Source organism: Heterocephalus glaber, unplaced genomic scaffold (genome assembly GCF_053883595.1).
Source record: "Heterocephalus glaber isolate CG9 unplaced genomic scaffold, H.glaber_assembly_v1.0 deba00001472, whole genome shotgun sequence".
Classification (NCBI taxonomy): Eukaryota; Metazoa; Chordata; class Mammalia; order Rodentia; family Bathyergidae; genus Heterocephalus; species Heterocephalus glaber.
The window spans coordinates 88,704,200-88,725,665 of NW_028258315.1; the positions used below are offsets into that span (position 1 = coordinate 88,704,200).

At 36.7% G+C, this 21,466-nt stretch overlaps 1 protein-coding gene across 30 annotated transcripts in view; it reads left to right on the forward strand.

The window, feature by feature from the left end:
* The window catches only part of Erc2 (ELKS/RAB6-interacting/CAST family member 2), a 1,049,338-nt gene that overhangs the window by 501,838 nt on the left and 526,034 nt on the right, over window positions 1-21,466 (forward strand). For all 30 annotated transcript variants that reach the window (XM_021244028.2, XM_021244029.2, XM_021244031.2 and 27 more), the window contains one exon: window positions 16,156-16,293. In XM_021244028.2, coding sequence (XP_021099687.1) covers window positions 16,156-16,293 — 138 coding nt within the window. The remainder of the gene's footprint in view (window positions 1-16,155; window positions 16,294-21,466) is intronic.

The window sequence follows — 21,466 nt, forward strand, 5'->3', positions numbered from 1 at the left end:
GTGCTATCAAAATTCTTTCTTCTTCTTTGAGTTGTAGAATTTCATTATATTTTATCGTTTTGTTTTGTTTTGTTTTGTTTTGTTGGTACTGGGGATCAGACTGAAGACCTCATAGTTGCCAGGCAGGTGCTGTGCCTATGAGCTACATCTCCAACCCTGATTATATTGTATCTAAGTGAAGATCTCTTTATATTTATTCTGTCTGGGATTCTTTGGGATTAATGCTTATTTTCCTATCCATATTTGGAAAATTTTCTGTCATTTGTTTAGGTAAGCTTCTGTGCCATTCTTTCTCTGCTTCTTCTAGGACTCCCATAATATGTATGTTAGCTTACTTGATGGTGTCATAAAAGACTCAGAAGCTTTCTTCACCCTTTTTCATCCTTTATATCTGTTTGTGCCTCTGACAGAATATTTTCAAATAACCTGTCTTTGAGTCATTGATTCTTATGCTGGATCAAGTCTGCCATTGAAGCTCTCTGTGGATTTTTTTCTTTCAGTCATTGTGTTTGTCAGCTCTGGAATATGTATTTATTTCTTTTTTATAGTTTAAATTTATTTATTGAAATTCTTTTTTGTTCATATATAGTTCTCCTGATTTTATCCAGTTGCCTGTTTTCTGGCAGCTCACTGAGTTTGTAAAAGATGAATTCCTTGCCAGGAAGTTTGTGGATGCTGTACCCACAACAGTAGACCTGGGTCCTGGGCCTCAAGTGCTGGTCTAACACAAGAATGTTCCTGAAACCTAAATCTTCAGAGGCCAGCCTGACATACCAGATTTCGCCGGCATGAATCTAAAGCTGAGATATGTGGCAAAGTCAGGTGTTCATTTCATTCTCCTTCCCCACACAAAGAGTGTCTTCTCTGTCCATCTTCATGGGCCAGGATTCTGAGAGGACTGATGTGGGTTATGTGTAAGTATTCTTCCTACCCTGTTCAATTAATCTTGTCTTTATTTTTGGGCTTCCCCCATGTGCTGTAATCTTTCACCCAGATTCACTATCTCTTAATGAAGATATTTTTATCCATAAGTAGTTGTTCAGATTGAGGTTTCTGCTTAATGTGAGTACTGGAAGCTCCTATTCTGCTTTCTTACTGATGTTATACCTTTTGCTTACATTAACTTTTAAAAAGCAAGAACGGCTATATTAATGTCAGATAATATAGATTTTAAAGCAGAAAAAATTATTCAGGACAATGAGTATTATATAATAATGAAAGAATAAGTTACCAAGAACACACATCAATCCCAAGTATGTATTATCAAATAAAAAAGTGTCAAATTACAAGAAAGAAAAAAGTGTTGGAGCTGAAAGGAAAAAAATTATATTTAGAGGGGGATTTTCAAGATATCACTATCAACAATTGATAGAACTGAATACAAAAAATAAGTAAAACTATGAGTGAACTGGAAAGTTCTGTTTACTAACAAGAGCTAATTGATATTTATGAAACATTTCCCCCACAGTTGCTTTTCTCCAAGCAAACGCATTAACATTAACCAAGATAAACTATATCCTGATTTGTAAAACAAACCTCAGCAAATTTGATAGTTCACTTCATGCAGAGTATGTTCTATGATCATAATGTTATAGAACTAGGAGTCAGTAATAGAATGAGAACAAGAGAATCTACAAACACTTGAAAATTATATAACACACTATTAAATAACCCATGGTTCAAAGATGAAGTATCACAGAAAAAACATACATATATGTGAATGAAAATGAGAACATAACATTTGTGGGATATAGCTAAAGCCGTGCTGAGACAGGAATTTCTAACACTAAATGTTTACCTGAGAAAGTTAGGGTACACTAGAGAAACAGATTTAATGCAAAATATATATATGGTAATACAAAGGATTTACTCAATAGGCTTACAGAATCAGAAACAGAAGAGTGCCAGTGGTCATCTATCAGATCAGAGTTGGAAGAATGCAAAATGGCAGTCTGCATGCTGGTCAAAGGTCAGGGTCCTGGAAATGCACTGCAGATATCACCAGAGTCTGTGTCAGAAAGCCAAAGGATCTGTGTTAGAAGGCTGAAGAGTCTGCACTGGAAGCCTCAAGTACCTAGACAAAAACATCCAAAGGCAGTGGTGAAGATTATAGTTCCTCTGAATGAAAAGGGTAGATAGGCTTCCTTTTTCTTTCCCTTTTTATTGCATCTAGGCTACAAGCCTATTGGTTGGTGCCACTCACATCCAAGGTGAGTCATTCCTCTTTGGGTTGAAGCCTACATATCAGTGGTCCAAGACACACCCAGAGTTTTACTAATCTGCTAGGTGGTTTTATTCAAGTCAAGTTCACACATCACAATTAACAATCACATTGAGAAAAATAAGAAAGATCTCAAATAAATACTCTTTTAAGTTTCTGCTTCAATAAAGCAGAAGAATAAAATAAAATAAATCCAAGGTAGGAGGACTGAAATAATAATAAAAGTACAAATCAAATTGAAGACAGAGAAACAATGAAAAACTTCATTAAAATGAGAAGTTTCTTGTTTGAAAGAAGTCAATAAAATTGTTAAATATCCAACAACACTGATGAAGAAAATAGAAATACAAATCACCTACGTTAGAAGTGAAACAGGAGCTATCATTTCAGTTTCTATACATATTAAAATCTCCACAGAGGAATACTATAGACAACTTTTATGTTCTTAAATTTGACAACTTAGTAGAAATGGGTGAATTCCTCAAAGTCTAGAAATGACTAAAATTCAATCAAGATGAAATAAATAATTGAATACTATTGTAACTATGAAATAGATTGAGTTTATAATTAAAATTTCTTGAAAAGGAAATTTCCAAGCCCGAATGGCTTCACTAGAGAGTTTTATAAAAATTTTAACAGTTAATAATAATTTTACTCAGTCTCCTCCAGAGAAGAGTCACTTTGTTATTCCTTTATGGGGCTAATTATTCCCTAATATTCAAACCTGAAAAAAATATCCACACGTGGACCATTAATTCTCATGAATTGAGATACAATAGTCCTGAACAAAGTATTAATAAATCAAAATAAAAGGTATGTAAAAATAATAATATACTATGACCAAGTAGAATTTATTCCTGGTATGTAAGGCTGGTTCAGTATTAAAAAAAATCTGTCACTATATGATTGACTGTATGAACAAGAATAAAAAATATGAAGCATTTTTTCACATTAACTCCAAAAAAGATTTTATAAAATTGAGCATCTATTCATGATAAAAACTCTTTAGTAAGTTACAAATAGAGGGGAACTTTCTCAAATTGCTAAAGCATATCTACAAAAACTCTGTACATAGTACCTGCTTTTCACCAGTAAGACTGAATATATTCAAGACTGAATTTATTCAAGCAAATAAAGGCAAAGGAGTCTATTTATTCTAAGGCTGGACAGCATAGTATTCCAATTCCCTAGTGACTGCAATAAGGAAAGAAAAAGTAATAAAACTACCCTTTTTATAATAATTTAGATGACCTAAATTCCAAGAAATCTTTAAAACAACAGCACACTCCTAGAACTATTAAGTAAGTTCAGAAAGGTTTCAAGATCACACAAAATGTAATTGTAGTTTGATGTACTAATAATAAATATGTGGAAGCTAAAATGGAAAACTATCCCATTTATAATTAGTCCAAGAAAAATGAAATGCTAAAAGGTATAAATATTAATGAGAATAAAGACCTAAATGAATTGATATATAATATATAACATAATATTATATGTTTATATATTATTATATAATCTATAATAAAGTATTATATTGTATATTATTATATATTATAATAATTATTGTTATATTATATATATTGTATTCATAGATTGTTAGACTCAACATAATAAAAGTGTCAATTCTGCCCCAATTGTGCTGAATTTAATGAAATTCCTATCTGAATTTCATTAAAGTTTTTGTTGACACAGAAAAGCTTATTGTGTGTGTGTGTGTATATATATATAGTTTTTGGTACCGGGGATCGAACTCGGGTCCTTGCGCTTGTGAGGCAGGCGATGGAACCACTGGGCTAAATCCCCAGCCCTATTGTATATATTTTTATGAAATGGTATATACCCTAGAATAATTTTAAAAATCTTGAAAACAAATAAGGTGGGAGGAATTACTCTACTGATATTAAGTCTTACCATAGTAAGAATACTAAATATTTCTTAAGAAAGATGTAGACCAATGGGATAGAATAGAGAACTCAGAAATATACCCACACAAATATGCCTATCCAGTTTTTTACTAAAGTGAAAAATATTCAGTGGGAAAAGGGTAGTCTTTAGAACAAATGGTGCAGGATCACTTGGAAATTTATAGGCAGCAGAAATGTAGGCTGATCTAAACCTCACAGCTTATTCAAAAATAAAGTAGATCATGGACTTCAGTGTAAAACACAACCCCCATCAATTTTTAGAAAAACTACAGGAGAAAATCTTCAGGGTCTGGGCTATGTGGCAAGTTCTTGGAATTGACAGAAAAAAGCATGATCCATAAAAGAAATATCAATAAATATGACCTTTTTTGTGAAAGATCCTATTTTAAGGATGAAATTTGGAGAAAACAGTTATAAACTGCGTATCTGATGAAGGACCTATATGTAGTATATATAAAGAATCCTTAAAAGTCAACAGTGAAATAAAACCAAAACAATTCAACTAGAAATTATGTTAAGGGCATGAAGAGACATTTTTACTGCATGATGTACAGATGAAAAATAAGTGCATGAAAATACATTAGAAGTCATTAGCCATTACAGAACTGCAAAATAAAGCCACACCTATCAGAATTGCTAAAAAGAAATTGTTATGGCTTGTATCTAGTTGTCCCCCAAAAGCCTCATGTGGTTAGAATATGTGAGGCTGGGATAAAGGGTGTGATGCTGGGATTGATTCATTGTGCAGTGCTAGGATTAAGGCTGCCCCAACCCGGGTGTGAGTACTACCTGCTCTAAGGGTGGGTACCCTGGATAGTATATAAGGGGTGGAAAGAGTTTCGCTGCTTGTTGCTTGTCACTTACTTCTTGTTACCTTGTTGCCTTCTGCCTACCATGAACTGTTTCTCCTCTGCAATGGCCCTCTGCCATGCCACCCTGCCTTAGGGCCAGCCAACAATGAACTGAAACCTCTACAAACTGTGATCCAAATAAACCTTTCCTCCTTTAACTTTGGGTGTCAGATATTTTGTCTCAGCAACAAGAAAAGTAACTAAGACAGCAATCACACTAATAGTTGGGAGGATGTAGGGGAACCAGATCATCATACATTTGTAGTGAGTTGGTATGTAGAATAGTATATCCACTCTAGAAAACAGTTCAGTAATGTCTTACACTATAATAAAATTACAAAGTTCATATGACCCAGAAATTGCGGTCTGGTGGCATTTATCCTAGGGAAGTGAAAACTTATGTTCACAGGAAAAAACCTGTACATAAACATTCATGGTACCTAATTTGTAATATTTCAAATAAGGAAAAACCTGCAAATCCCTTATCAGGTAAATGATTAATAAAAACACACAAATACACACACATACAAGTGCATATAAAATGGGTCATATATACACTATAAAGTTAGTTAATGGACTGATTGTATCCATGTCAGTTCCCTGGTCATAATATTGCATTACAGTTATACTAGATGTTAGCACTAAAGGAAACTAAGTAAAAGTATATTTGTATTATATCTTTGTATTATTTCTTATAAGTGGAGGTAGATCTTAATTATCTCAAGACAAGCCATTTAAAAAGTATTTAATACAGTGTCTGGCTTATAAGACTCACTTAATAAATATTGGCTAGTATCATTATGATAATCATGATCATCATCACATTGCCATATCAGTTGGAGGTTTTGAGACTTTATTTTGGCTGGGGACAGATATATGTAGCTCTGTCTAAGCCGTCACCTCATTAAAGCAGATACCCTAAACCATTTCCCCAGGCCTTAATGCTGAAAATAGAGTTGCTGGGGAATGGAGACAGGTTCAGGAAATGGAGTAAGGAGTCCACTTAACTTAACTTTTCTGTGAGCTGAGTTTTTAAAATTTTTGCTTTTAGCGCTATAAAAAGGGAAGTATCAGAAATCCTGTGTTAAAATATCATACATTCCTTGGTTTTGGATAAAACCTTACAGTATCTTCTGTTTAAGGCATCTAAAAGACTAACGTGTATTTATAGTCCATGTGGACAATGACAGTATAGTAAGCAGAATTCTAGGATTACCCTCACCATGGTATATGCCCCCTGGTGTTATATCTATGCTTAGCTTACATTTTATGAAAGAAAGAAAAGAAAAAAAAGTTATTTAGCTTACAGAAGCAGGTTCTAGAAGCTTTGAGCAAAGCCTAGCCAGGAACAACTCCTGGTTGATGCCAGCCACTGACAGCTCAAAAGACAGCCCCAAATTCTGGGTGAGAACTTAGCTTCACTGGCCCCTTGCTATTAGCTTTGTGAGACCCAAAGCTGAAAAACCAGCTATGCCTTAACCAGTCTTCTGATCTACAGACTATGAAATGATAAATTTATGCTTTTAAAGTAGCTATATTTGTGGTATTTTGTTATACAACAGAGTAAATTAATATAATAGGCTGATGTAAATCTTTGTGTCTAAATTTGTGGTTTAGTGGGCACTGTACTAGTAATGAACTTTGCCTTTTCCACTCAGTGAGCATCCCTAACACTCTGCAAGTGGTATTTCTGAAGGATTGTGAGAGATTAGATGACCTATAAATTCTTGTTTTCTAAGTAGTGTTTTTCTTTTTTAAAATTTCCATTCTGTAATGGAACAACATGTGGTCCTACTGTGTACATCTGGCTCTACCTACAGGGAACACTTGAGTTCACCAATCGCCACATTTGCCTGTGTGGTGCTCATAATGACAAGTCCTTGGATCACTTCTGGAATATTAGAGTGATGTACAAACACTCTCCATTTCTGAAGTTATTACAGACTTACAGACTGGTATTAAGGAGTTGTATGGACCACATTTGGAAAAGTGTCTGGTAGCCTTATAGATGGAGATAGAGACAGAGACAGAGAAAGAAATACATTTAGAGTAATTTTTCTAGAACAATGTGGTTTGCTGGTTTGAGAGCTAACACTACAACTCTCCTTAGCTGTTGGGGATATGGGTTATTTTTTTGGCCACCCAGACCCTGAACTTATTTCTGAATTTATGAAGAACATCTCATTATGGAAGGTAAAAATGCCAACATTTTGTTTTTCAGCCTCCTTTGTAGTTGGGATTTGTGCCTTGCCTGGTCATTAGATATACCTGCCCCAGAGTCATGGGGATATTAGGAATATGAGTGTGTCTCTGTGCTGCAGTGACTTCAAAGGGAAGGCTATGTGGGGCAGAATAACTGTAGGGCTGGCGATGGTGTTTAGTGATTGATCCATTGCAACTGGGTCTCTATTGTAAGGCTCAGTGTTCAGTATTTAGCAGCATCTACACTAGAGTGTTCACATCAAAACGCTGGGTATCAGTCTGGGCTATTTTCTATGACTAATTCTGTAGCCATTTTGACTTTTGTGAATTCCCCTGCTTTTCTGCTCACATCTTAGAGAGTTCTTTTTGTTATTTCAGCTAATAACTTTAATAGGTGCCTTAGATAGGAGTAACACAAACTCCAGAGATATGTCTTATGGAGAAAAAAACTACTCATAACAGAATTTCAGAATTTCAAATAGGCAACCGGACAGATACCTTTGAATAATATTTGAAAATACAGAAGTGCTTAAACAGGTTTGGGGTGCTCTATGGTTATATGTAGATCCTCATCTCTTTTTATTTTTTCTCTGTAGTTACAGGGCTGACAGAACTCAGCTATCACCTGCTCTGGCCTTTTCCTTTTGCATAACACAGTCTTTAGGCTTTCTTCCTTCCTTCCCACCTTCCCCCTCCTTTCAACAAGTTAGTGACTGGTATTGTCAGGTGATATAGCCAGCCTTGTTATGGTGAGTACAACAGAGCATTTGTCTTAATGAGCTTGTAGGCAAATTCCAGAGATACACAAGAATAGAGGTAATTTTAATAGCATGTAAATAGTTGGGGATTGGAGACTTACCCTGGTTTGGAGGCTGGAGGAGATTTTCTGGAGGAGGCATGGCATATGCTGACATCTAAAGGTTTGAGTAGGACTTAAACTGGTGAAAACTGGAGTGGCAAGGGTATTCCAGCCAGAGGAGGTAGATAGAAAAAGATGGGGAAGAGGTAAAGAGAGCCTGTTCCTAGAAGGTAGCAGGAGAGGTTTGGCAGGGCTGGAGCTTGGCTGGAGATGATGGAAGATCAAGTGGGCCAGTTTCGGAAAATCCCATGCATGGCATTAGGGCACTTGGGGTGTATCTGGAGGGCAGGGGGAGTCATTGAAGGGTTCTAAGGAAGGAAGTAGCAGTCACAGAAAATCACTCTGGCTACAAAATGAAGACCAAATAGGAGGGTACGGAGGCCGAGACATGCTCAGTAGCAAGGACTTTTGTGCTGGGAATGCACTTGTGTGATGACACAGCAAACCTCTCTGTGGGCACTGACTTTCCTCAGGCTTGGCAGGCCTGGAAATCAGGGTTCCCATAAGCACTGGGCAGACTTGGTGGCAAGAGCTCAGAAGCCAATATAAAGGCATTACAATTAGGGCTGTTATGTGATCTTCAGGGCCTACATTCTCCCTGCCTCATCCCCTTCCAGTCAGTCACCTCGGCAAGACAGCACAGCTCCACCAGTACCAATGCCTTCTAAGTCTGCCCAGCTATGACCAAAAAGCAGCTCAGTTCAACAGCAAGTGCAGGGTGATTCCTCAGCCCCTTGTACTCAGGCTGGTCTGTTACTTTAAGAATTACAATGACAGGCCCGAGATGTAGCTAAGTGGTTCTACAGCCTGCCTCACAAGCACAAGGTCCCAAGTTCTATCTCTGGTACCAAAAAAAAAAAAAGAATTACAATGACAGTGAATTAACTGTGTTGCTAAGATGAATTGCATTTTGCAATGTGCAAAATTTCCAAAAGAATTCTCACTTTACACATCTGAGGCTTCCTATCCTAACCCTGATTTTTTATTTGCTTCTTCTAATTTCTGCAATTTAAATGTTGTACAACTTCACCCTTTGAAGAAAATGATCCCAAATGCTTTTCTTAAAAATATTTTAACAATTTTAGAACATGAGAAAGCCATAACATAATTTTCTAAAGATAAAAATGTACATTCTCACCAGTCTCCTAAAATTTAAATTTTAAGAATTTAGTTCTGTTTGGAGTAATGAGTCATTTTAAAAAACAGAGTTTATTGTTTAAATCTCACTTAAAGAACTATTTCCATATTTTGTAATTGGTTTGAAAACATCTTTTTATTCTATTTTATTATGTTCAAGGAGACTAAGTTGGCAGATGCAGAAAAATATAAACAAGAAAAGTAAAATAATTAATCACTTCATTGCCAATGAGACATTTTGGTGTGTTCCTTTTATATATTTTTTTGTTCTGTGCAAGAACTTTTCTCTTTTTGAAAAACTATTATCATTTCATATTCTGCTTTTCCCATAAGATTCTAACATTTCCATTTAGTTGTTATATTCAATTATATTCAAACATGATTTTTATTGGTATATGTTTGCAGTACATAATGTTTACACTCCTTGTGTGGAGTTGCCACATGTACGTAACACATCTTAATTCTTTTTTTCACCCCATTTCTTTCTCTTCCCTTCCCCCTTCCTCTATTTCTTAATCCCCTTCCCTTTAAAAAAAGACTTATCTCCCTACTTCCTATTATCTATCTTTTATTTTGCTCTTTATTTTAAATCCATTTATAACAGCCATGCTTTAAATGTATGAACAGTCTGTAACTGCTGATAACTTGGTGTCTTATTCTGTTTTATGTTGCTGTACAAAATACCTTTCACTGAGTACGTTACATAGTAATAAAGTTTATTTAGCTCACAGTTCTGGAGCTCCAATAGCATAATAGCATCAGCATCAGCTCCCAGTGGCAGTATTTTGGCTATATTGCAGCATGGCAGATGGCATCACACGGTGGGAGCATATGCAAGAGTGAGAGGTCACATGTTAAGAGAAGAAGCCAGAGACTCAGGAAGGGCCAGACTTACTGTTTTATAACAAAGCATTCTTGGGAAAAATAATCCAGTCCAGTGAGGCCTGATCCACCTGCAGGATAGCATTAATCCATTCATGAGGGTGGTGCTCACATGGCCTAACCACCTTCCACCAGGCCCTCCCTCTTACAGGTTTTCCTACCTCTCAGCATCACCACGCTGAGTACCAAGTTTCCAGAACATGAATCTTTGGGGAAGAAACCATACCAAACAATACTATTTGTACAATTTAGTTTTGTATAGGCACTTGTGTTATATAATTATTCATTTACTGATATGTTTGATATTATTTTAATATACAAATACAAACTGAAAATAACCCCCTAATCTCACCATCCAGATAACCCTGGTTGAGATTAAAACAATAACAAAACCCATATGATAAAAAAATTCAAACAGAAAACTAAAGAAATGTACAAACATGAAAACCAGAAGCTTCCCTGTACCTCTTGCCTCTTAGACCCCTTCCCACAAAGGTTAAAATTTCTTGTGATTTTTCACCCAAGTATATGTTATTTATTTATACATTTTAATTTATGGAACAGATCATATTCTTCACACTGTTCTGCACCTTTTCTTTCTTAAAAATCATTCTTTATTATCTTTGTGCAGCATTTCATAAAGTAGTACATCCCTATCTCTATAAATATGTGTCCACTTCTAAATCTGTTAGTTTTACTTGTGGTACCATTGACTCTTCTGCTGTGGTCTTAGATTTGAGATAGTTACTTCATCTGCATGTTCCCAGTCCACACCATCCTACATTTTTCCAGCTCTCAGACCCTACATGTATATCAGTAGGACCCCCAATCCTGCATCTCCTTAGCCTTCCTGGTTGAGGAACCCCTGAGCAGTCGCATGTAAGCTGACAGCCAGACTTCCCTTGGCTTCTATTTCCAGTTCCCAACATCCCTTTAAGTAGCTTTTTACCACTGACCCAGGGCTGATGTTCTTAAAGAAAATCTCCCTTCCCTTGCTCAGGTTTCTGCCTCCCAGGAAGGGAAGGGTGAGCCTAATTATTTTACTTGGAAGCACAATGTATTTGCACATGTGTGTGTATAGAAATGTATCCATAGATGTGGGTGTACTCAAAGTAATAATGACCCAGTCTCCACATTCAGTCCTCTCAGCTGCTGTTTTCTATGTAAATACTATCATTCTGACTGTAACCATCTATATTCTTGCTGGTGTATTTATTTGCTTCTGGAGTTGTGTAACCACACGAAGACTAGTATGGAAAGGAGGAAGCCTTTGTTTTGACTAAAGATGATGATGCTTTTGAGTTCTTATGTTTTGGGGTTTTTTTTCCCATTAAGTTTATTGGTACATTTTCGGTATAAAATACAGTTACATTCATCATTGGGATCTTGTACCTTTACATGAGTCTCTTGGTTCTTATTTTTTTCCCCTTCCCTTGCCCTCCCTTCACCCCCTTCACCCCTCCCTATTTGCAAAGACCTTGTTTCCATTTTTTTTCCTCTTCTCATATTTTTTCCTTTCTCTTTTTTCCCTTCCCCTACCCCTCACAATTCCCCTGCTCTTTTAGACCTTTTCTTCCTGTTACACAATATCAGTTATACATTTTAAAAATTACAATATTAAGATCTAGGAGACATTACCACAGATTTTACAGAATTTAAAAGGATATAGAAAGCATATTACAAAAATCTTTTTTGAAATAAATTTGACAACTTGTAAGAAGTACCTTGGAAGACAAATTAATGAAACTAACTCTGGAGGAAATATAAAATTTGAATAGCACCTATTAAAAAAAGTATATTCCTAACTTGAAAACCTACCTATATGACAACAGCAGGCTCATAAACATTTTAACTGATAAATTATATCAATTAAATTATATACAATTAAAGCAGAAAAAAGGAACACTTCTCCCCTCATTTTAGGAACTCAACATTGTGCTAATCCTAAAACTGGATAAAGATAATAGAAGAAAAAAGTATGAACATAGATAGAAATTTGTTGAACAAAACAAACTATTGGAAGTCAGATCTGGCAGTATGTAGAAAGTGATTTTGTTATAGGGATGGCAGTGTTGGTTCAGCATTGGAAGATCCACCCCCAAAAGTCATCATTTTAACAGAGGAAAGGAAAAGGCCATATGATCCTGTCACTAGTTGGAGAAAAAGTATTGGACTAAATTCTACAGCTGTTCATGGTAAAAGCTATCCGGAACCTAGAAGTAGAACAGAAACTTCTCAACAGATTAAAGACATGTACTCCATACTTCCAGCGAGAATGGCTTATATAAATGGAGAAGATACAATGCTTTCTCCCTAAAGTGGGGAACAAGGGCAGATATGCTTACTCTTTATCTGTCCATTAAACTTTGAAACCTAGTCCCCACTAAAATAGTCTGGCAATAAAATGACACAACTAGGATAGGATTGGCAGAGCAGAAGTAAAATCTTTATATGTAGATGAAATGATCATCTACAGAGAAAATACTAAGAAATCTCTAGGAGCCCCTAGAACTTGTACTTGAACTTAACAGGATTAGAAAACACAAGTTATATATAAAAATTCAGGTCTGTGTATACTTGCTATAAATGAAGAATTGGATATTGAAATTTAAAAGTTATGTAGGAGTACAAAGGACCTAGAAAAGTTAAAAACAAAAGCAAAAGCTAAAACAGTGTTGGAAAATGTTTAGTACCTAATTTTAAGACTTCTTCTAAAGCTACAGTAATCAAGGCAGTATTGGTGTAAGGAAAGACATATAGATCATTTGAATAAAACAGAATCTAGAAATAGAACCACACATATATGGTCCACTGAGATTTGAATGATTATTTAACATTAGCATTTTATAGAATATAAACTCAATTCAAGAGCCGAGGAAGAGATAGTGTTTTCAGCAAATGGCACTAGAACACCTGGTATCCGTATATAAAAAATTAACCTCAACCCTTTATTTCCATGCATGAAAATAACTTGAAGGGATCTATGAACCTAAATATGAAAGCCTAAAAGTATAAAACTTTAAGAAGGAATTGTAAGGGAAAATATTTATGAATTCAGGGTAGGCAAGAACTACCTAGGATACAAAAGACATGATATATAAAAGAAAAAAATTGATAAATGAGATTCCATCAAAATTTAGAACTTTAAATGACATCATTAAAATGAAAAATGTCCTTAAACAGACCATATTTACAATACGTATAACCTATGAGCAGAATATATAAAGAATTCTTAGAGCTCATTAATAGACAACCCAATTAAAATGTAGACATAAGAAGATGATAAATAGCCAGTATAGCACAAGGAATGGTATTCAACTCTAGAATCAGAAAAATACTAATCAGTACAATAATAAGATTGAATTATGCACTCATTAGGAAGATGAAGTCAAAAGTTTTAAAAGCCTTGTCATGACTTTTTCTTTTTGTTGGATTCTCCCCCTTTGCATTTAATTTGTCATGCCCAGTGGATTCATTCTGTTGGGTTTCCTGGGGTTGTGATCCTCATTGTCTTTTCCTAGGGTATTGTCTAAAATTTTTTGGAGTGCCGGATTGGTATTCATGAAGTTCCTGAGGTGCTCTTTATCATGAAAGTATCTTATTTCTCCATCCATTTTGAAAGATAGTTTTGCAGGGTACATCAATCTGGGTTGGAGGCTGTTTTCCTTTAGAGCTTGAAATACATCACTCCAAGCTCTTCTTGCCTTGAGGGTTTGCATTGAGAAGTCTGCTGTGATTCTGATGGGCTTTCCTTTGTATGTGGTTTGTTTCTTTTCTCTAACTGCTTGTAGAACTTTGTTCTTCTGTTGGGATTCTGGAATCTTAACTATTATATGCCTATATGTAGATTCTTTTTTGATCAAGGCTATTTGGAGTCCTATATGTCTCACTTATCTCTATGTCAAGTTCTTTTCCCCTCCTTGGGAAGTTTTCTGCCATCACTTCTGTGAAGAGTTTTTTTATGTCATCTGCACTCTCTCCTCTTTCTTCATTGCCTCCAATCTGTCTTATGTTATTCTTCTTTGCATCGTCTAGCAGCTGCTGGATTAATTTCTTGTGTTCCCTTACAATTTTAAAGCAATTTTTCTTTTCCTCCTCACTAATTACAATCTTATCTTCTATATGTGAAATTCCATCCTCACATTGGTTCATTCTGCTATGCAGACTTTCGATGGAGTTTTTAATCTCTTGGAAATCTGTATCTGTTTTATGGATTCTATTTGTTTCCTGTGTTGGGATTCCATCATGTTCCTCAGATCCTCTATTTTTTTTATCTGTGTCCTCTCTAGATTTATTAATCATGTCTTGCACCATGAGCACAATCTTTGCTGTTCTCTGAGTAATTATTTCTGATTTCATTTTTCCCAGAACCTCTTTTGTTGCCAGTTTAGAGAGTCCAGGTGGTTGAGTATCAGAGTGTTCCATCTCGTTTCCCTTTGGGGTTGCTGTAGGTGATCCAGAAGTCTGTTTTTGAGGCTTGTTTATGTGTCTTCTTATTTCCATGGGGGGTGGGTGTGCTTCTGGTGCCCATGTGGCTCACCTTCTTTGCCCTAGGAGCTTGGGATGGCAGCAGGGGAGCTTCCTTCCGGGTGCTGGGACCGGCTGAGCTTCTCTGCCCTAGGAGCCTGGGATGGAGGCAGGGAGCTTCCTTCCAGGTGCTGGGCACGTTCCTATGTTTTCCATAGAGGGGCAATGAATTCTTACAGTGGCAGCTGGAACACTGTGTTTAGATGAGGGAGAAGGTTAACTATTTGACTTAAAACCTGAGTTTCTAAGATGGCTGTCTCAAGGCAGGAAAAAAAAAAAAAACGGAAAGAAGACTGTGATGAAACACAGAAGAAAGAAAGCAACCAAGAGAGGGATGGAAACAAAGAAAAAACATCCCTCTCAGTTAACCCATATCCATAGCAACCATTGGAATAATTGGCCATGCTTATATTCTGCAGGTTGAGGGTCAACAGTCCTCATCTTTGCCTTTAGAGCTATTCTGATGCTCTTCTTGCTACCACCTTCATTGTCACTATCTACTCCTCATTACTTCTTCTACCACTATTATCTTTATTGCCATTCCAGATTAAGGCTAAAAGAATCAAGTAATCAAAAATTTTGCTTGAGTCAGATATTGTGAAACATGCATTTGGAATGGTTCTCTGAGAAAGTTGGGTGCAGAATACAAATATTTTGGATGGACTTAGCAGGATTGTACTGTTTTTTTTCCATGTCATTTAAAAACCCTTAATATGAATAAATTGTTTGTATAGTGGGGCTTTAAAAAATCTTTAGATAAGCAATATATGGTTTGAAAGTGGAAAATAAAAACATGAATGATAATGGGTGCAATGGCCAGGAGATGGTTTTTCCTGCTGCAGTGGGATAGGCATTATAATCGGCTATTTGGTGTGTTTATTTCAGGCTGCAGATACTGGATAAAAGTGGCTGGTTGGTTGCCAACACATGAATTAGTTGCCAAATGGAGTGTTTAGTAGTTGTTACATATGACTTATATCACAAGTTCTTCCCATTAGCAGTCTGCTGTTGATAACCTACTTGGCTTTTCATGTGGTTACTTTGAAATAGCCACTTGACAACATCAGGCCTATTGGAGTGTTTAATTCTGAATAAAAGATTGAGTGAACAACTACATGGGCTGTGCTATATACTGATATGGTACTTGGTGCAGAAAGAGCACCCTGCCAGTTTCTGTTCAATGAATGAGCTAATCCTGTGTGAACATTCTTCGGGTTCACTGTATGAAGGATAGGGCTTGAGACCCAAAGGTCTGCTAAAAGGAATGAAAAAAAAATAGAAATAATAGTTCTTATATGTCCTAAAAGGCTTGCATGTATATGGAAGGAGATATTCTTCTCATGTGTATTACTATTTAAATATAAAGTTAAGTTAAACGGATGAAGGTCTCATCAAAATGTCCTTAAGTCTAAGTCAACATCAATGTGTAATCTTGTAATGTTATTAATATCCATAATCTCACGTCAATTAAAAACAACAGATCCACCTCAGAAATATCGGCCCTGGCTATGTAATAATATGTGCATTAAATACGATCTTTATTTTTAGATTGAAAACTTGCAAGAACAACTTAGGGATAAAGACAAACAGCTGACCAATCTGAAAGACAGAGTGAAGTCCTTGCAGACGGATTCCAGTAACACGGACACTGCGCTGGCAACATTAGAGGAGGCTCTGTCGGAGAAGGTAAGCTTGGACTGAGAAACAGGACCTTGAGAAGATGACCCAAGTGCATTCCAGTATGTCTGTCCCCCATTCCTAATACTACCTTCAGTGCCACTTGGGCCTCACACTTCTGTTCCAGCCCTCTTCAGTGGACTTGGTATACTGCAACTAGGGTTGTCTTTTTGTGATGTAAACCTGATCATATCACCCTTGGCCCTTTTGAAAAACTGAAATCCTTAGCGTAGCCCCTAGGGACTATCCCACCTTCTGAGCTGGCTCATTCCTTAATTCATTTTATTAATCATCTTCTTAGCAATACCTCCTAGAAGCCCCATTATGTTTCGAACCCCATAAACTTTCCAGAGCTCTTGTCATACACTTAATTGTTCATGTATCTATGTTTTTTTTGTCATTAATTGGTCTTCTCTGCTAGACACCAAACCCAAGCAGCATATCCTATGTGCACATTAATTTGTCATCCTCAGTGCCTAGCACACATAATACCTTGATTGGTGCTGCTCAGTGAATATTGAATATTGTTGAACTCCCACCCCATGTAACAGGTGCTATTGTGGGCACTAGGGTACGACAGAGAAAAGAATAGGTAAAAGTTCTGGCTCTCATTAAGTTCACATTTTAATGAGAATGAGGGGAAGCTAGACAAGAAATAAATAAGTGACATATGTGAGATTGCAGAAGGTAATAACTTTTGTAAATAAAAAGAAAAGAGGAATGCATGCAGATACTGTTGAGGTGAAGTGGCCAGGTAGGTAAACATTTAAAAGAAAGGCCTGAAGGAAGTTGAAAGTGGGAATGAGTCCTTCTGGAGGGAGGATGTACTTGGCAGAGGGCAGAGCAAGTGCAGTGGGGTGGGAGAGATGGATAGTGTAGCTACCAGGTCCTTGTAAGGAAGAGTTTTTAAAATTCCCTGTTAGTCTTTTCAGGACAGGAAGCCATTCTGAGGCTTTCCTTTTCATACTTAAAATGATTACTTTGAATAAAAGAATGAATTAATGAAAATCATTAGGTAAATAGATAATTCTGACATTGACTTTTAAAATGGTTTCTTGTCCATTTCATTCTGGCTGAAATAGTTCATTCTCTGGGCATCTATTGTAGGTATCATCTTTGTAGTTGAATTTCAGTGTGATTATATACTTGCCCCTAACCCTCCCAAGTGTGCAAAAGCCTGTGCCTAAGAGTTGTGCAGGTAAAGTTCTTTAGGAATTTTGATAAACAGCTCGTTTAGGGTTGGACATGAAATGTGTCAGTGCAGTTTTTAGGCCTCACATTATTGACATTATTTTCAAATTTAGTTTGAAACAAACAAAAGAAATCTGAACTTTTTTAAATGCTGTATTCTTTTTCTGTGTCTCTCATCAGTTTTGATTCTGCAGTACTTTGCGGGATTTGCCCACAACTGCAGCAATTGATGGGGCCCATTTTCCATGCAGGTGTCTTATGATATAAAAGTGTTATCTCCTATGCTTTCTGTGATGATAGTCTGTAAACTCTGGGGATAATGAGGTCAAGTGGAAAGAAACCGAGGGGTCAGTCCCATCTCTTCCTCTAACTAACTAGATGATCCTGGCAAGTAAGTCTTCTTTTCCAGCCCTCGATTTTCCCCTTTATTGAATGTGGGAATTAAATTAAATGGCCCACAGGTTCCCTAATTCAGTGTATCTTAGAGAAGATTTCTCTGGTGATGCTTCAGAATTTGGGTCCCATGAATATTTACAAATCCGGACCTTAAGGAGGGCTTGGGAATGTACACTTTAGTGAACTCCCCAGCCATTTGTATTGTGCAGTCTACTCTCAACACCACTGCTCTACCATGAAAATATTGAGGCTGAGAAAAGATATGTAGCTCGATGGCTAGTAATCATGGCTTATGTAAAATTACAGTTGTAACTTTAAGATTAAATTTAAAGGGCCGGGGATTTAGCTCAGTGGTTCCGCCACCTGCCTCCCAAGCACAAGGTCCCGAGTTTGATCCCTGGTACCCCCCCCAAAAAACCAAAAAGATTAAATTTAAGAACTGTAAGACTTTATTTGAAGACTCATAAAAATACTTTATAAGATAATTTTCAGCCATATTCTTCGAACTTTCAAGAATTTATATGTACAATTCTGTGTATTAATTTTTTTTGTAAAATTAGAAGGAGGGATTTTGGTTCAAAAATTAAGATAAGTGTCCCTTTTGCATTTTGGGGTGATATGATGTCAGCTCATTCCTACCTCTTAATTTCATTCTTAAGATTTGCAGAAGTAAACATGCACCATATAATTTTCCATGTCATGGATTTTTGGCAAGACTTTATCTTTACTTTCTTCTGAGCCCTATTAAGACTTGATTTATTCTAGTTTAAACCCTAAAGCAATTCCTGAATCTGAAAATGCTCTTTTTATATAAGTACAGTACTTCTTTTGAGGCCAAGGTAGTGTCCGGGAGGGAAAGCTGAGTGAGGTCTGTGGGAGTCTGGCTTCACTGCCTGATGCCTGAGTTACCTGGGACATGTTTCCACCACTCAGGCCTCTCTGGACCTCTTCTTCCAAATGCACCTGACCTCTAAGTGTCATTCTCTTCTGAGTGACCTTGGCAATGAATTATTTAGTTTTCTCATCTTGAGTTTTAGGCACATGACATCCGAATGAGACCATGGATAAAAATCCAAGAACATAGATGAAAAGAAGGGATAGGCAGGGAACCAAAATGAAGAAACTGGGTTTGCTGGAATACAAGAGGGACAGCTGGTGACTATGGTAAGCTGGAAATTCTCTGACCTGTCTCAAAATATTCTACTTCAGATTTTTAAAAATTATGATGCTCAAGTCAACATAGCTGTTGGTCAGCTTGAGCCTGTGAGCTGTGCTTTCCAAACCCTGTTTGCATCTTTTATTTATTTATTTATTTATTTATTTATTTTATTTGGTATCGGGGATTGAACTTGGGACCTTGCGCTTGTGAGGCAGGTGCCAGAACCACTGAGCTAAATCCCTAGCCCTACATCTTATTTTTAGCCTTTCACAGAGATGAAGAATAAAGTGAACACAGAGCAGCGTATTGAAGGGACTTTTCCAAAGATGCCAAAACCAGAACATTATTCTATTTGAGAAGTGTAGATAAAACCGTAGAATAGGAACTGGCAAGGTTCTCTGTCATAGGACAAACAGAAGATTTAAATATTTATTTCATTGAGTCCAGTGGGTACCAAAGATTAAGAAGGACTATCCACATAGTCTTTTTACCTAAGAAGCTTGTTTAAATAATGTTTCCTTGACCTCATCTTCTAGAGATTCTGATTCAGTTGCTCTGCTGTTAGTCCCAGGAACCTATGATTTTTAAGCATGACTAGGGAACAAATTATTGGAAAATCATACTTTGAGAAACACTAAATTCAAGCATTTCTATTTTAAAGATGGAAAATGGGCTCATGAGGCTAAATGACTTGCTTATAAATGAAAACTTGGGACATATGTATCATCATTCTCCATTTCTAGGCATAGGTAGATATCCTTAATCATTTCTGACAGATACTAACTTCTTAACCCAGCATTTCCGGAAGCCACTTCCACCCTAAGCTGGTCCCTGGCTAAGACTACCCAGTTCATGAGTGGCCGAACAAGACTAAATCTTAAGTCTTCTGATCACAGTTCTTATAATAGTGTCACAATATACATTTAAATGTGTTTTCCTTCACAAATTTCAGTTTTATCCACATTTAATTCAATAAATCCTCTGTATGAGGTATGGTATAAAAAAATAAAATGGATTCATAAATATGGTTAATTGTTTGCTGTCTTTTTAGATGAACAGAATCTGTCAGGCACTTGGATTTTGGCATTCTGAAGAGTATGTCCACCCTTTTACTTTCCAGGAATGCATTCTACAACTGAGGGCATAAAAAAATGAAGCTTCAGTGTGTTAAGACTGAAAATAACTTAGGCTAGAGGTGTAGTTCAGTGGCAGAGCCTTTGTCTAGCATGCAAGAGGCCTTGAGTTCCATCCTTGATACTGAAAAAAAAATGAGTTTAGTTCTAGTATTGACACACAGAAGCCCAAAAGCTGGGAACCACTGTATCTATGAAGACGGTCTTGCCAAGCCTTGCTGTAGCCACCTGGCAGATAAGCAGTTTTAAAAGGCAGATAGCAGAGCTTGAGGCCACTGCAATACATTTCCCCCTCAGTGATAAGGCACCAGTAGATTAGACCAGTGCAGAGCCAGCTTAGTACACTAGGAATCCTTGCCAATGCAAATAAGTCTAAAACAAGAACACATTGTTGGAATTTCTGCAAGTTAGTTGTTAATCAACTAGATCATGGCATATTAAGGCCTTTTAACACATGTTTTTGATATCTGGCCCTGTGTGAGTGGCTGACAGTTAAATTAGTCTTGTGATTGACAGGGAAATATTTTATCGTATTGAATCATCAATAACATTTTAAAATGTTATAGGGCTTGATGACTTTTTTTGTCATCAATGCCCAGTCAGTCATACCAGTGCTTAAGAGCAAATTGATCTACTTTCCAAATGACTTTGACACCTTCTAGGTGTTAACACACAAGCTTAATTTTATGACCCTTCCTTTGAAGCCAGGATGATCCCTAATTGAGTTCTCCTTTCTTCCATCAGCTTTCTTAAGTGCTTGTTATATGCCAGACAGTGTGTCTGGTCCCAGTTTAAAAAGACTCATAGTCTCCCCTCTGTAAGGCTTGGTTAGGAAGATGGACATGGCAGGGAAGCCATGTGAAAGGGCCAAGAGGGAATAAATGCCATGTGATCTATCCAGAAGGATTCATGGAAGGTTTCCAAGCATTGAGGTGACAATGTCAGTTTCAAGTTTAGAAATGTCATTCCAACAGCTATATGGTAGAAGTGACAGGGTGGAGAAGGCCCAATAGCCAGGTGATTGGCTATAGTTTCAGCAAATGATAGCAAGGGTTCAGTTGCTGAAATTGTCCAGAGTCCTTGGGAGACATACCATACATTTTGGCCAATTCCTCCTTTCACAGATTACATAACATTTACTCATCATTGTTATAGGCAAAGTCAAGTGGGTCTGTAATGAATCAAGAAGGAACAAATATAGGCAATGAATAGGCTCACATTCTGTTGCTACTGTCATTATTCTAATCATGTACTTCATTTGCAGTGTTTTTAAATACTTCGAAAGTAATAGTGGTAAATTTTT